The sequence below is a fragment of the Ornithorhynchus anatinus genome, chromosome 9 (assembly GCF_004115215.2).
Source record: "Ornithorhynchus anatinus isolate Pmale09 chromosome 9, mOrnAna1.pri.v4, whole genome shotgun sequence".
NCBI classification, from domain to species: Eukaryota; Metazoa; Chordata; class Mammalia; order Monotremata; family Ornithorhynchidae; genus Ornithorhynchus; species Ornithorhynchus anatinus.
The window spans coordinates 41,037,630-41,051,618 of record NC_041736.1 but is presented as its reverse complement, the minus strand read 5'-3'; the positions used below and the strand labels follow the sequence as shown (position 1 = coordinate 41,051,618).

Below are 13,989 nucleotides of genomic sequence, written 5' to 3'. Positions count from 1 at the left end.
GGGAACTGAGGCACAGAGGGGTTAAGTGACTTGCCCACAGTCGCACAGCTGACAAGTGGCAGAGCCGGCATTCGAACCCATGATCTCTGACTCCCAAGCCCGGGCTCTTGCCACTGAGCCACGACCTCTTGTTACTTCCTGCTAGAGCCAGAGCCTGACCTGCCAGGCCCCTGGGGATTGCTCGGAAGGGACCTCGGTGTGTAAGAGATAGGGCTGACCGACGACCCCCAACATTTCCCACCCCCTGGAGCTCACACGGCCACTACCTCCCGGGCCCCAGCACCTTGAGGAAGAGGGTCTTGACTTTAGCGCAGTCCTTGCCGGCTTCTTCCTCCACGATGGAGTACAGCACATCCTTGGAGGGGACCCGGGCATAGGCAATGCGTTTGTTGTTACTCATCATCCAGATGAAGATGTCAGGGATGCTGTGCTGCGGCTGGGGGAAGAACAGAAGGGGCAGAGCCGGGGACGGGGAAGGGGGAGCAGGCCCGAAGAAGGCTGGGCTGGGCAGAGCTCAGGGAGGAGAGTTGAAGATCCCTGGGGACTGGGGAAGGTGAAGGATCTCGGATGAGTTGTGTACCTGGTGGGAGCCAGGTCCGCCCTTGCAAATCTGCGATAAGGAGTGACCAAAAGGCCTTAGGGAAGCGGCGTCTTCCATGTAGGTTGCGGAAGGTCCTGCGACGGGCAAATGGCCGTCTGCCCGACACCGGCTCCCCTCTCCCGGCCTCGGAAGGGCGGTCCGGAGCGGGGCTGGCTTGAGGGTGGGGCCCAGAGCTGGGAGTCCGTTCCAGGACTGACCCAGAGATATGACTCTGCGAGGGCATCCGTGATCTGGGACTGACCCGCCCTTGTTGGAATTCTTTGGACCGGGGGGCCAAGCCAGGCTCAGACTAACCTGCCAGAGCTGCTCCAAATAGATTCTCCCAGGTCTGCCCTGGCTCGACCCCTGCCCCTCACCCCAGGCTGAGCTCCAACCAGAGGTTGAGGAAGGCGAGTGGGCCATATGATTTTACATTCTCTACGAAGCAAGATCGCTAACTTGCACCATCCCCTCCTCCAACACCCCGTTTCCCTTACCTCATCTGCCAGGAAGCGCAGCTTCTGCAGGAAGTTCTGCCCGAGTTTCAGCTTGTCCCGCACAGTGTGACGCTTCACCTGAGCCCGCAGTGACTTCGCCTGCTGCCCCATGCTCTCCTGCAGGAGGGAACACCCCACGCTCTGCCAGGGTCACCCCCAACCCCAAGACCCTGTGGGTCTGGGAAGGCCCGAAGGAGTATGGAGGAGTGCAAAGGACCAAAGGAAATGAGCCTGGGGAGGGTGGGGGGAAAGGCCCGGGGCAAGCCAGAGGCTCCATTGTAAAGCAGTGTGGCCTAGTGGAAGAGCAAGGGCCTGGGAGTCCCAGGACATGGGTTCTAATTCCGGCTCTGCCACGTGTCTGCTGTGAGACCTTGAACACGTCACTTCACTTCTCTGTGCCTCAGTTACCTCATCTGTAAAATGGAGGGTTAAGACTGTGAGTCCCTGATTAGCTTGTATCTATCCCAGCGCTTTGTACAGTGTATTAAGCACATAGTAAGTGCTTAATAAATATCTTAAAAAAACAATTCTGGGCCTCTTAGTCCTCCCTGACAGAACCAGTTGTGATCTCCCTGAGGCAGGCTGCTCCTGTTCACCCCCAACCTAGGGCCTGGCACCTTCAAGCTGTGTCCCAACCACCCCTCCTCTCTCAACTTCTCTGCGATGGTTTTCTGTCCAAGCTGTGTCCCAACCACCCCTCCTCTCTCTCTCTCTCTGCGACAGTTTTCTGTCCTACCACCTCCTGTCCCCTTCCCCTCCGACAGATCTCCCTCCCCCGGCCCCTGCCACGTGGCCCTCACCAGCTCCCTCACGCAGGACTTGAGCCGTTCCCTGTCGAGTCGCGTGCGGGACGATTGGTTCTGGTCCTTGTTGGCAAGCGAGACAAAACGGCTGTGGGGGAGAGAGCCAGTGGGCCGGGGGCGTCTCCCGGTTGGTGAGAGACCCTGGACCCTAGCGGGCCGAGGAGAGCCGTTCTAGGGCACAGCCCATTAGGGAATTAGAGCATCTCCGCATCCCGAGGCATCCAAAGCGTGCTGCTGGCTGCTCGGTTATCCCCGCTGCCCTCTCCATCTCCCGCTGCACAGCCGCAAGGCACCACTCCCGGCCTGTCCGCTGCACCCGTCCACCCCCTCCCTCAGCTCCGACAGCCTGTCCCTCTCCTGCCCTGGAATCCCCCCGCCGGCCGGCCGCACCCCGCCGCGTCTTACAAGCAGCCGCAGCCGAGCTCTTCCAAGACTCCCCGGAGTCGGCGCTCGGGGTAGGACTTCTCCGTCTTGATCATCTCCTGGACGTCATTTAAGCCTTCCTCCTGGGAGCAGGGGACAGGAGATAGGAAGACAAAGACCATCCCCATCCATCTTCGCCCACGCTAACCTTCACCGCACAGGAAAGCAGGGAGGGGATTGAGCCGGAACCAGGATGCTGGTTTCGACACCCCAGGGAGCCTCCTCCCTTTCAACCCCATCTCCCCCTATCGGCCAGGCCCAACCACCCCCATGCCATGCCCTCAGCGTCCCTGCCATTCTGCCCAGCGACCTTTCTGCCGTGAAGTTCCCCGCCCGCTATGTCCCCGATCCCATTCACGCTCTTCAACAAACTTCGGCCACGTCCTTCCAGGAGTCTACCTGACGCAACCCCCGGTAGCCTCCTCACAAAGCCTCCCCTCCATTTCCTACCACCTCCTAAGATCCCAGAACAGACTCAGACCACCCCCCACCCAAGGGGGATACCGTTGGTCCTGCCCAAGCAGCCTCCCCTTCCATCCTTGCATGGGGACTAGAGAATGAGAAACGGCCAAGAGCCAGGGAATAACTCCTCTCGCCCCCCCGCCCCTCCAGCGGCTTCTTTGCTCTAAGACGCTGACCAGCTTGTCGGCAACGTGGTCTATAATGTTGGCATTGTAGAGGCGCCGCCGCTGGTCCTGCCACCAGCTCTTGATGTAGATGCAGGGCTTGCGCTCCAGGTAGGGCAGGTGGAAGTAGTTCCTGGGTGAGGTGGAGTGAGAACGTAAGACGGGAAGCATGTTGAGAGATGAGAGAGAAAGAAATGGGCAAAGGGAGGCAGGGAAGGAGAAAGGAGGCCTCTTGGAATAGCAGCAGCAAGAGACTGGGGAACCGAGTCATCCCGTAGCCAGGAATTTGGGGAAGCAGAGGCTGAGAGTCCTCCGCCCAGTGGCAGGAGAGTCTAAGCCTTTCCACCCCTTCTCCAGTCCAGCCCCCTAGGTGGCCAGCACCTCCAGGCTCTACCTGTCTGTGATCTGGGGACGCATCGGGGGTGAGGAGGAGACAGACACCAGGTCCCTTTCCTCATCCACCTCATCCTCACTGGAGTTCTGGATTAGCTCCACCTCCTCCTCTTCCCCGCCTTCCTTCTTCTTCCGGCGCGGTGGCCTGGACAGCCCGTCCACCTGGTTCCCGTAGTTTCCTAGGAGCGGCAGGGGAGACATGAGGCCCTGAACATCCCCTGCCTACGATCCCCTAATCTAAACTCCAGATCCGTGGGGATCCTGCTAGGGAGTCATCCCATCTCCCTGCTAAACTCCTCTGGGATCCCAGCCCTCCCAATGAGTGCTCATTTTCCCGGCAGAAGCCTGTGGTGCCGGGGAAGAGGGGAGGAAAGGGAAGAGGTCGCATCGAGTGGCTCGGGGTGAGACCCTTGGGATGGGAAGTTTGGAGTCTGTGACCCCACACGACACCGACCTATGGTAACCTCAAAGTTGATGGGTTTGTCCCCGTTTTTCCGGTCGATCATGGAGGCCTCCAGGAAAGCACCGAAAAGGAAGAATTCCTCCATCTTCCCTGTGCAGCTCTGAGGAAGGCAGAGAGGCGGACCCTTAGTCCCAGGCTGGGCGGGCAGGGCCCCTCCCTTGGCCTCCCCATGTGAATTGGACAAGGTTTTTAAACTGGGGTGTCAGCCTTTGACAAAGTCTAGGCATCGGGAGTCCTGGGGGCTCCCCTTGATCTCCAAGCCTGGAGATCTAAGTCCTCAGGGCCAGGACCTCTCCCCCAGACACTCAAGGGGAAACAGGTACAGAAAAGGGGGGTCAAAGCATCGCTAAAATCCACCCTTTCCTCTCCATCCTAACTTCCCACGCTAATCCAAGCATTTACCCTATCCCGCCTTGATTACCATATCAGCCTCCTTGCTGACCTCCTTGCCTCCTGTCTGTCCCCACTCTAGTCCATACTTCACTCTGCTGCCTGGATTATTTTTCTACGAAACTGTTCAGTCCACGTTTTCCCACTCCTCAAGAACCTCCAGTGGTTGCCCATCCACCTCCGCATCAAATAGAAACTCCTTACCATCGGCTTTAAACCAGTCAGTCACCTTGCCCCCTCCTACCTTACCTCACTGCTCTCCTACTACAACCCAGCCCGCACACTTGGCTCCTCTAATGCCAACCTATTCACCGTACCTGGATCTTCCTGCCGACCTCTCACCCAAATCCTGCCTCTGGCCTAAATGCCCTCCCTCTTCATATCTGACAGACGATCACTTGCCCCACCTTAAACGTTATTAAAAGCTTATCTCCTCCGAAAGGCCTTCCCCGACTGAGCCCTCATTTCCTCTTTCTCCCACTCCCTTCTGCGCCACCCATGCACTTGGATTTGCTCGCTTTATTCACCAGGACTTATGTACAGATCTGTAATTTATGTATATTAATATCTGTCTCCCCCTCTAGTCTGTCTTATTGTACACAGAGAACGTCTACCAACTCTGTTATATTGCACTCTCCCAAACTCCCGGTACAGTGCTCTGCAAACAGTAAGTGCTCCCTAAATCTGATTGACTGAGATGGAACTCACACCCAAGGGTCTCTGCTCCCAGCCACAGCCCTGATTAGGCAAACTGAAGTCTCAGGGGCTAAACAGCCTCTGTTTGAAAAGCAAGCATTGTATGAGCAGGGGCCACGGAATGGTCACCTACGAGGTCTGTCTAGAGTCTTCTCGTAAGGGGGTGGCACTGTGAGATCTCCAGGTTTTCGCCCTAGGATCCTCTCAGGAGAGAAGCTTGGGAGGGGGTCATTTGTGGGGGAAACCAGAAGGAACCTTCCCAAGCTACAGGAAGGGGCTTTTCTGGACCTACAAAGTGCCACAGAACATAACAGCAGGTATAGCAGATGGCCATGAAGCTCCCTCACCACCCCTTTTTAAAAAAAAAGGTGGGTTTTTTTTAAGCATTTACTATGTCAGCCACAGTACTAAGCGCTGGGGTGGATACAAGTTAATTGGGTTGGACAGAATCCCTATCCCACACAGGGCTCGCAGTCTCAATCCCCATTTTACAGATGAAGTGACCGAGGCCCAGAGAAGTGAAGTGACTTGCCCGAGGCCGGGTTTCACATCAGGGGGATCATGACAGACAGGGGCATGGGAAGGGGTGGGTAGATGGCTTTAGGTCCCCGGCTGCGCACGGCCGAGGGCCAGACTCACGTCAGCAACAGGCGTGGCTTGCTCCACCTGCACCTCCGTGGAGCTGGTGAGTTCGGGGTTCGAGGTGTCCAGGATCTCCACGGCCAGGCCCAACAGCAGGCGTGCTCGGAAGGAGACGCCCTCTCCCAGACCCTCATTCAGATCTTGGTGCTCATCCAGGAGAGAGTAGTTCCTGGTGGAGCCATACATATTCACCCAGGCTGGGCCCAGTGTGGGCAGGTAGCCTGCAGGGTGAAAAAGGGGATGGGGGAGATGCCGTAAGAAGCAGGGGAGAAAAGGACAATGTAAGGAACAGATTACAGTCTGCATACAGGAGATGTTAACTACGTACCGCTGATGCTCATCAATACCTAATACTGTTGGTCCTCGGGGGGAAAAAAAAAACACCCCCAAAACTGCTCTGCAGGGATAGGGTCGCTCTTTTCAAAATTTCATTCCTCTACTGATCTTCCCAGCCCAGGTGTGGCCTATTTTACTGGTGATTCCCGATGTCTAATCGGCACCTAGCGTGGTTAGTAGTAACACCTGATCCCTTTTCGTGTGCTCCCGATTCACACCACCTAGGGCTCCTTGTCCTAGCCGGACAAATGAATTGGGGGGGTTGGGGGGCTGCGGACACCTACGTCTCTGAACCGGCCACCGTGCGGCTGGGCTTCTTTTTGTTTTAAAGGACGTGGGGCTACTGCCACAGCCACATAGCCTGAAGAGACAACCCTGCCGTCTCAAACACGTAGGCCCCACTGCCCATGTGGCTCGGCTCCTCTCTCCCCCAGCGGGGAGACGGCCTCCAGGCCACTCACCCTTGTCTCCATCGTTGGAGATCTTGCGCAAGTCGATGAAGTGGGTGCCAATGGCCACGTCGTTGACTTTGTCTGAATCCCGGATCTGCACCTTCATGCGCTTGCAGAGCGGGGGGAACAGGTCCGTGAACACAATCTGTTCGTTCCACATTGGTTCGTAGCTGCTCTTCTGAACGGAAGTCTTGCCCTGTGCGGAAGGGAGTTAGTTGGTCACGGGGGAGGGAGGGAGGCCGCCAGAGAGACCGTTCTCCACTCTGGATATCCCCCTTCCCCTAAGCGTTTATTCTCTCTCAAGAGATTTCATTCATCTGTTCTCCCTTTCCTCGAAGCTGCCGTCTTCCTTGATTTCTTGGTTTTCACCTCTCAGATATTCCCTTCCCCAAGGCTCTGGCTTTTTTAATAATAACGGTATCAGCTGTGGTATTTGTTAAGCGCTTACTCTACGGTAAGCACTGGGGTTGATACAAGACAATCAGGTCAGATATGGTCCCTGTCCCACAAGGGGCTCACGGTCTAAGTAGGAGGAAGAACAGGTATTTAATTCCCATTTTACAGATGAAGAAACTGAAGCACAGAGCAGTTATGTGACTTGCCCAAGGTCACACAACAAACAGATAGCAGAACTGGGATAAGAACCCAGGTCAACAGAATCGTCCTATTTCCATGAGGCCACTCTGCTTCTCATACCTCTACTCCTAGCCCTCTATCCAATCACTCTATCCTTTCTGATTCTCACCCCAACGAGCTGCGGGCACTTTAAAGTGCTCAATTGCAGGGGCCCCGGCTCCTGTCCTTCCCTGTTAAATCCAGCCCCGGAACCCACAGAACGGCCCCCCAGCCCCTACTTTCCCCTCTCACCCTTCTGACTGATTTCACCCTCAGTCATTGCCCCCGTACCTTCTGTCCAGCAAAGAGGACTTGGACGTAGGGGTCGACGAGGTCCTTGTTCTCCCCAATGAATGCCTTCTTCACATTGGCCATCAGACTCGTGTTCATGCGTGGTAGCCCCTCAGCCCGGTAGATCTTCACATAGAAGCGTGCCCACTGGCGCTCGGGGGGAACCCCATCTGGTAGCAGCAAGTTCCTGTGGGCACATGAAGCTCACATGAATATGGATGGCCATGAGGGGATCCCCATCTTTTCTCAAACCAGGTGTCCTTACCCATTCCAACTCTTTTCTGTCTCTTGGACCCAGAATTCAAACGTCGGGTCTCCAAGACCCCGCTCTCACCACCAGATTACACAATGTTCCCGGACCCGGGTCCCAAATGGTTGCCAGTGCTAATCATTTTCCCTTATTCCCATCTCTGCTCCGTCCTTAACCTAAGGAACACGGCGAGAGGGAGCGAGGTATCAAATTATTTGCAAGGCCTCGAGACTTCTCTCTTTCCCTCCTACCGCCCACAAATTTAAATGTAACTGAGGCTTGGAGTTAAAAGGAGGCGGTCGCGGAAGACTGGGGCCTACAGGGAGGGAGACTCTCCCAAATGAATTCCTCTCTTTCACACGGTACCTTGAAGCAGAAAATGAGGAACTAAATTCCAGACGGGCCATAGGGGAGAAATGGCATTCAGGCCTTAAATATTATTATTACTATTATTATTATTATTTCAGATGCTCAGGGGCAGGCCTGGGCCCTGCATGAGGAGAAAACTTCCCCAGATTCAGAGAAGGTAGCCCCAAGAGGAGGCAGGGAACCGAGGAGAGGTGAGTTAGGAACGGATCAGGTATTGGGAGCTCTGGGTGGATGGAATAAAACTGGAGCCCTTACCCCTCAATGTCATCATCATCAGTTTCATTGGCCTTGTGAGGGGTCTTGATGTTGTCTCCCTTGCCCACGACGGCAATGTCGCACTTGACATAACCCTTCAGCCCAGCCGAGATGTCATCCGGGTCGGACAGGATTGCCCATCTGTGGTGAAACTGGTGCTCTGCAGAGAAGGTGGGAAGGGTTGGCACCACTTCCTCTCCCCCCCAAAAAACATCGGCCAGCTCTGCCGTGGCCAATGGGCCAAGTTCCATCCCACCTACGGGGATGGTCCCATGCCAGACCCTGCAGAAAACTGGGGGATTCTTGCTCTCTTGACAACCTCCATCCCCTTCCTCCTCCCCCAGACACTCACACACACCCAGGCCAGGGACCAAAACCATTCCTGCCTCTAAACCAAATCTCAGGTGGAGTGAGCTTGGAGCTGGGTGGGTGCCTAGCTACCAACTAGGCTACGGGAACATGGTCACTCAGCTGGTTCCTCACGGCCACACACAGGGCTACTCTCTCTATTCTGAATACCCGTGCACTCCTCAGATCGTGTCCACAGTTACTTTCTCACTTTAGACTCCCTGGGTCAGGATAGTCCTGTGACTCTGGGGAAGATGAACAGTGGGAAGTTGTGTTAAAGTGAAGTGAACTGATGCGAATTACCATCTAATTGCTCTGATATGCTTGCACCTCAACCTTGAGCAGAAGGAGCAATAGGAGCTTAGCAGAAGGAGCAATAGGAGCTTGCCCCCAAGCCAGCCAAGGTAAAGAGAATGCTTGGTTAATATGTGAACTATGATTAGTGTCCAGGATTCAATTTGCATTATTACCCTGGGCCATTTTATAGCTCGTACAAATCTACTTCCTGTACTTACACGGACCAAATATCCTTGTTTCTGGCAAATAACAGAGACTCAAATGGGTTGGGTAGCAAATCAGTTATCCCACACACCCACAGTTCACTGTGTGGAGGGGGGCACACCAGCTGTCTTTTGTAGGAGGGACAGCTCAAAGGCTAAAGAGAGGCAGCTCCCTGAACTGTATCCTTCCTGCAAGAGCTGCCTTTTAATGCTATGCCTTCCACTTCCCAAGAGAAGCCATCAGAAAGAGCATGCCATAAGCCACTAGCAAAACAACTCAAGCTCATATCCTCCTGTCAATAGGATTCCCCAAAGTTCTCTGCAGGAAGGTGGTCCAGAAGTTTGGTTGCCTGACCCCAAAGAGGCAGCTAACACTCTGAGAATTTGAGTGGCGTTAATTAGGACCAGAATCCTCACTTCCTGGGAGAAAAGGTGGAAATGATGCTCCAGACGAGCCTTACTTCAACCCAGCGGGCCCACCAGTTTGCTGCAAATGATAATTACCCGGAAAGAACAACATAGTTGCATGTGACTTGTCCAGATATGGAATTCAGGTCACTACCCGGGGTGAAAAGCTTTCTGTTGAAGGGCAGCTTTTAGAGAAAGAGGCCAACCACACTCCCTTCTGGAGTGACAGATTTCAAGTGAGGGACTTGCAATTAGACAGTTGTCTCTGTTCTCAAAACTTTAAGAGTTGTAGGGACTGTCTGATGACTCTATACTGTGCATCAATGGTTCTCTAAACTTTTCACCTTATGTAGTAAAGGGAAAGCAATAGAAACACCAGTCTTTTGAAAACAGCAGAGGGAGTGGGGAGAGTTTGGCATTACTGGAAACTATGAATTCCAACAAGCAGCTGCAGCTACATAAATGGAAGTGGAAAGAACTGTTTGTTATGCATCGTCTCTCTTTTTAGTCCCACTCAGCTGTCGATCCCCAATGATCTGTCCACATTCAAATAATAATGTTGGTATTTGTTAAACGCTTACTATGTGCAGAGCACTGTTCTAAGCGCTGGGGTAGATACAGGGTAATCAGGTTGTCCCAAGTGAGGCTCACAGTTAATCCCCATTTTACAGATGAGGTAACTAAGGCACAGAGAAGTGAAGTGACTTGCCCAAAGTCACACAGCTGACAAGTGGCAGAGACGGGAGTCGAACTCATGACCTCTGACTCCAAATCCCAGGCTCTTTCCACTGAGCCACGCTGCTTCCTGATACCTACTCCTGGGTGTAATGTGGTACTATTTACTACCTTCATGCGCATGCTTTTTCACTGGGGAGGGTAAACACATTGACTGGGATCTACGGTCAGGGATAGTTAACAGTTTGTACTTACATGTTCATGTGAGTTGTCCTTTGGTTTGTAGGCTATGCTGCTGATGGTGAAACTGCCACCCAGAAGTGCAAGTGCCTTGGAGAGAGAATCTCTTGCACACTGACTCAGTTTGTCCACGAAAAGGCAGTGTGGCCCCTGCCATTTTGGAGCTCACTGCTCAAGCACCAGTGGTGGAGGGGGGCAAGGAACATCCCACCGTCAGCAGAATGCATGCTTGAATTGTCTTTGCAATATGTGAGGTCCTCTGAGTTCGAATAAATGGCATCTACACATCCATCTTGAAGACACCAGGCTTCTAAGGTAGGAATTCCCTAGCCCTCCATGCTTACGCTTCTCATTTTCCCTCCTTGCCCATCGTCTGCCCTTCTGCTTAATGTCACTCTTGCTGATCTCCCGCGGGGCCGCTAAGGCAGAGGGCCCGGACTGGGTGGTGTTAGTGACTGCGGCAGCCGCGGGGCTCACTCTGTGCCCCCCCCCCCTTTTCTATGGTATTTGTTAAATGCTTATTATGTGCAGGCAATGTTCTAACCGCTGGGGAAGATACAAGGTAATTAGGCTGGACCCTGTGGGATTCAGTCTTAATCCCCATTTTACAGATAAGGTAGCTGAGGCACAGAGAAGTTAAGTGATTTTCCCAAGGCCACACTGCAGACAAGAGGCAGAGCCAGAATTAGAACCCTGGTCCTTCTGACTCTATCCATTAGGTCACACTGCTTCTCCATCGCCGCTGGCAGGAACAGCCCCATCGGCTCCATAGTAGCCGTGGGGGTCGTCGTGCAGCCTCTCCCTGCCTCTCCTGTCATCCGCTTAGGTTGGGCCTGGGGGATGGGGGCGAGTGGCTTTGTCTCCTGGGGCGGGGACAGATTCCTCCCAGGGTTTCAACTCCTGCCATTTCCAAGCCAGAGTACAGCTGCTTCCCCTCCCTCTATGCCCCCAACGCCAGAACACACTCCTCGCCCTGCAACACGCCCTTCTCCGTGCAGTGGGGAACTCTGGTCCCAACCCTTGGGAGAAAGCCAGGGAGGGGGCTCAGAAGAGTGAGACCCTTCAGTTGTGGTAGAGACACCTAAAAGAGAATGCCCTTAACGAGCTTGTTTAATGGGTAAACTCAGCTGCTCTGGACAGCCTCCCCGGCTTCTCTTTCTGCTCCCCAACCACTTTCTTACTCCCCAAAGTGGTAAAATCTGCAAAATCCCACACAGAGTCCTGCCAAGGACTGTGCCTCTATCATGGAACCCTGATAAATGCAAACAGATCTCCATGAAAAACAACCAAGACTCCCGAGAAAACATCAAAAAGTCCTTTCAAATCACCTCAAAACTCCTGTGAAAATCACCCAAGCAACCTTAACCCAATCAAGCACCCCATTAATTCCTTTTAAAAAAAATCAAGAGTTTTGCAAGTTTCTCTATGTTTTAGGGGATTTGTAGGTAAGGACTGTGCAAGTACAACATTGCACAATTCTTTTTAGGAACCATTTTTTTTACATTTTTTGTATTTTTCCTATTACTATCACATCAATATCAATCACATCAAATCACTAGCAATATTGACACTACCAAGTCCTTATTCATCTTTGAGTGAGAACAGAATCCCGGGTAATTTTGGGTAAAAATAGGGTACCCGAACTTGGTTCAGGAACCACCGCACCTATAAAATTGTCCCTTTTGAGAAAATCGGTCCTGATTTACAGCATTTCCCCCTAAGACCCAGCTTTAGGGATCCAATAACTGAGCAAGTCCAAGAACTTCCTGTAGTGGCGATGGGCTTGTGCTGAGCCATCCACACTCTCCTTCACTCCTCCCAAGCTCAGGGGCAAGTATTGCGAGACACAGGTTCGGGAGAACGGATGTCGTCTACAGGCAGAGAATAGGATATTGCTACATCCTCAACAGAAGGAAAGCAGGTATCACTGTGCCCTCACCCACCTGGTAAGCCATGGCTGAGTCTGCCATTGGGTGAGCGTTAGGGGAGTCTTTTCCACTTTATTGTGAAAATTCTGTTATTGCAATCCCTGTTCTCAACTAAGCTTGATTTACTTACTGAATTGCGTGGTTATACGCATGACACAGCTGTTACCAACAGGCTGTGTGCACATGCTGTTTGAGAAGCAGCGTGGCCTAGTGAAAAGAGCACAGGTTTGGGAGTCAGAGGACCTGGGTTCTAATCCCAGCTTCACCACTTTCCTGCTATGTGACCTCTGGCAACACTTCTCTGTGCCTCAGACTTCACTTCTCTGTGCCTCAGTTACCTAATCTGTAAAACGGGGATTAGGATTGTGAGCCCCATGTGGGACAGGGACTGTGTCCGACCCAATTATCCTGTATCTATCCCAGCTCTTAATACAGTGGTGCCTGGTACATACTAAGCACTTAACAGATGCCTCGATTATTATTACGATTAATTACACTTTTACTCCTCAAACTGTGCTTCAAGCAGAGTGAATGTGTTTATGCAGTTGAATAGACTGTAAACCCATTGTGGGCAGGGAATGTCTCTGTTTCTTGTTATACTGTACTCTCCCAAGCACTGAGTACAGTGCTCTGCACATAGCAAGTACTCAATAAATAAATACAACTGACTGAACATGGTTAATCATTAAGCCACGTTTACCGTTATTCACTGGATTGTGTACACAGCGCACTCATGATTCTAGGCTGCTTGTACAAGGTTACTTACCACGCTGTATCACCAGATTGATACACGCGAGTAGGTACATGACTGGGTACTTATGGTAACTTACCGGGCTGGACGTACAGAGTTTCTCACCGGGCTGGGTGGACACGATTACTCACCAGGCTGCGTGTACACGGTTCCTACATCCATTTTGAAGGATCCCACGAGGGTGCCACTGCGTAGGAGGTTCTTGGAGTGAATCACCTTCCGGGCAGAAGCGGCAGCCTCCTGTCAGGCTGGACGTGGGGGCCGGGCCGCCCGCAGAGGTTGGGTGGGATCGGGGTTCACACTGGGATAGGGAAACTTCCAACCTTGACCCTATGGGAGCCTTTGGGAGTTCTGCCTCAATCACGCTCTATCTGTTGGCTAAGGGGCAAGGCTGGATGCGAGAGGATGGTGAGAAGGTTTCCAGGGCTGGGGGAGGTGGGATGGGCTCTGGGGCAGGAGAGAGGCAGCAGGGGCATCGGCAGAACAGGGATGGAGCACTCACAGCAGCTCGGTCTCAGCCTCTGCTCCCAAGCCCTTCTGGCCCAGAGCCTCTTGCCCTCTTTTTGCTCCTTCGGCCCCCACCCCCATAAGGCAAGGCCATCACTCACCGACAGCTTGATGATCTTGTCGAACATGACGTCGGGAGAGACGTGGAAGTCGAAGACGAAGCACTGCGGGGGCGAAGGACCCAGGCCTGCGTGTCACCGGGCAGTCAAGGCGGTCCGCTCGGAGAAGCGGTGCCCAGCCCCTTCCTCCTGGTAATGCCTTTCTGCGCCCCGGGGGATGACTTGACAAGTTGGGAAGAGCCCCTGCCATCTCCCCTGAACTGGTGGAAAGATTATTTCCCCTCCCTGGTAGGATCCCCCGATGTGAAAGAGCCCCAAGGCCACGTGACTAGGCCTAGGCCGATAGCAGGAGAAGAGAGCCGGGATACCTGAAGGCACGAGAACACCAAAGTGCACAGATGAGACTCAAATGTGCTGGGTGTACAGAGAGGCACAAAAACGTAAGCAAGACGTGACTCACAGTAAGAACTGCAGAGGAGCAGAGACTCGGCG

At 53.4% G+C, this 13,989-nt stretch overlaps 1 protein-coding gene across 7 annotated transcripts in view; it reads right to left on the bottom strand.

Moving 5' to 3' along the window:
* Positions 1 to 13,989, bottom strand: part of OTOF (otoferlin) — a 79,149-nt gene that overhangs the window by 15,646 nt on the left and 49,514 nt on the right. For all 7 annotated transcript variants that reach the window (XM_029071923.2, XM_039913187.1, XM_039913189.1 and 4 more), the window contains 13 exons: positions 13,540 to 13,602; positions 13,063 to 13,147; positions 8,082 to 8,241; positions 7,208 to 7,394; positions 6,311 to 6,497; positions 5,511 to 5,734; positions 3,777 to 3,885; positions 3,324 to 3,501; positions 2,942 to 3,062; positions 2,286 to 2,386; positions 1,878 to 1,968; positions 1,078 to 1,194; positions 284 to 436 (listed from right to left, as the gene is read on the bottom strand). In XM_029071923.2, coding sequence (XP_028927756.1) covers positions 284 to 436; positions 1,078 to 1,194; positions 1,878 to 1,968; positions 2,286 to 2,386; positions 2,942 to 3,062; positions 3,324 to 3,501; positions 3,777 to 3,885; positions 5,511 to 5,734; positions 6,311 to 6,497; positions 7,208 to 7,394; positions 8,082 to 8,241; positions 13,063 to 13,147; positions 13,540 to 13,602 — 1,776 coding nt within the window. The remainder of the gene's footprint in view (positions 1 to 283; positions 437 to 1,077; positions 1,195 to 1,877; positions 1,969 to 2,285; positions 2,387 to 2,941; positions 3,063 to 3,323; positions 3,502 to 3,776; positions 3,886 to 5,510; positions 5,735 to 6,310; positions 6,498 to 7,207; positions 7,395 to 8,081; positions 8,242 to 13,062; positions 13,148 to 13,539; positions 13,603 to 13,989) is intronic.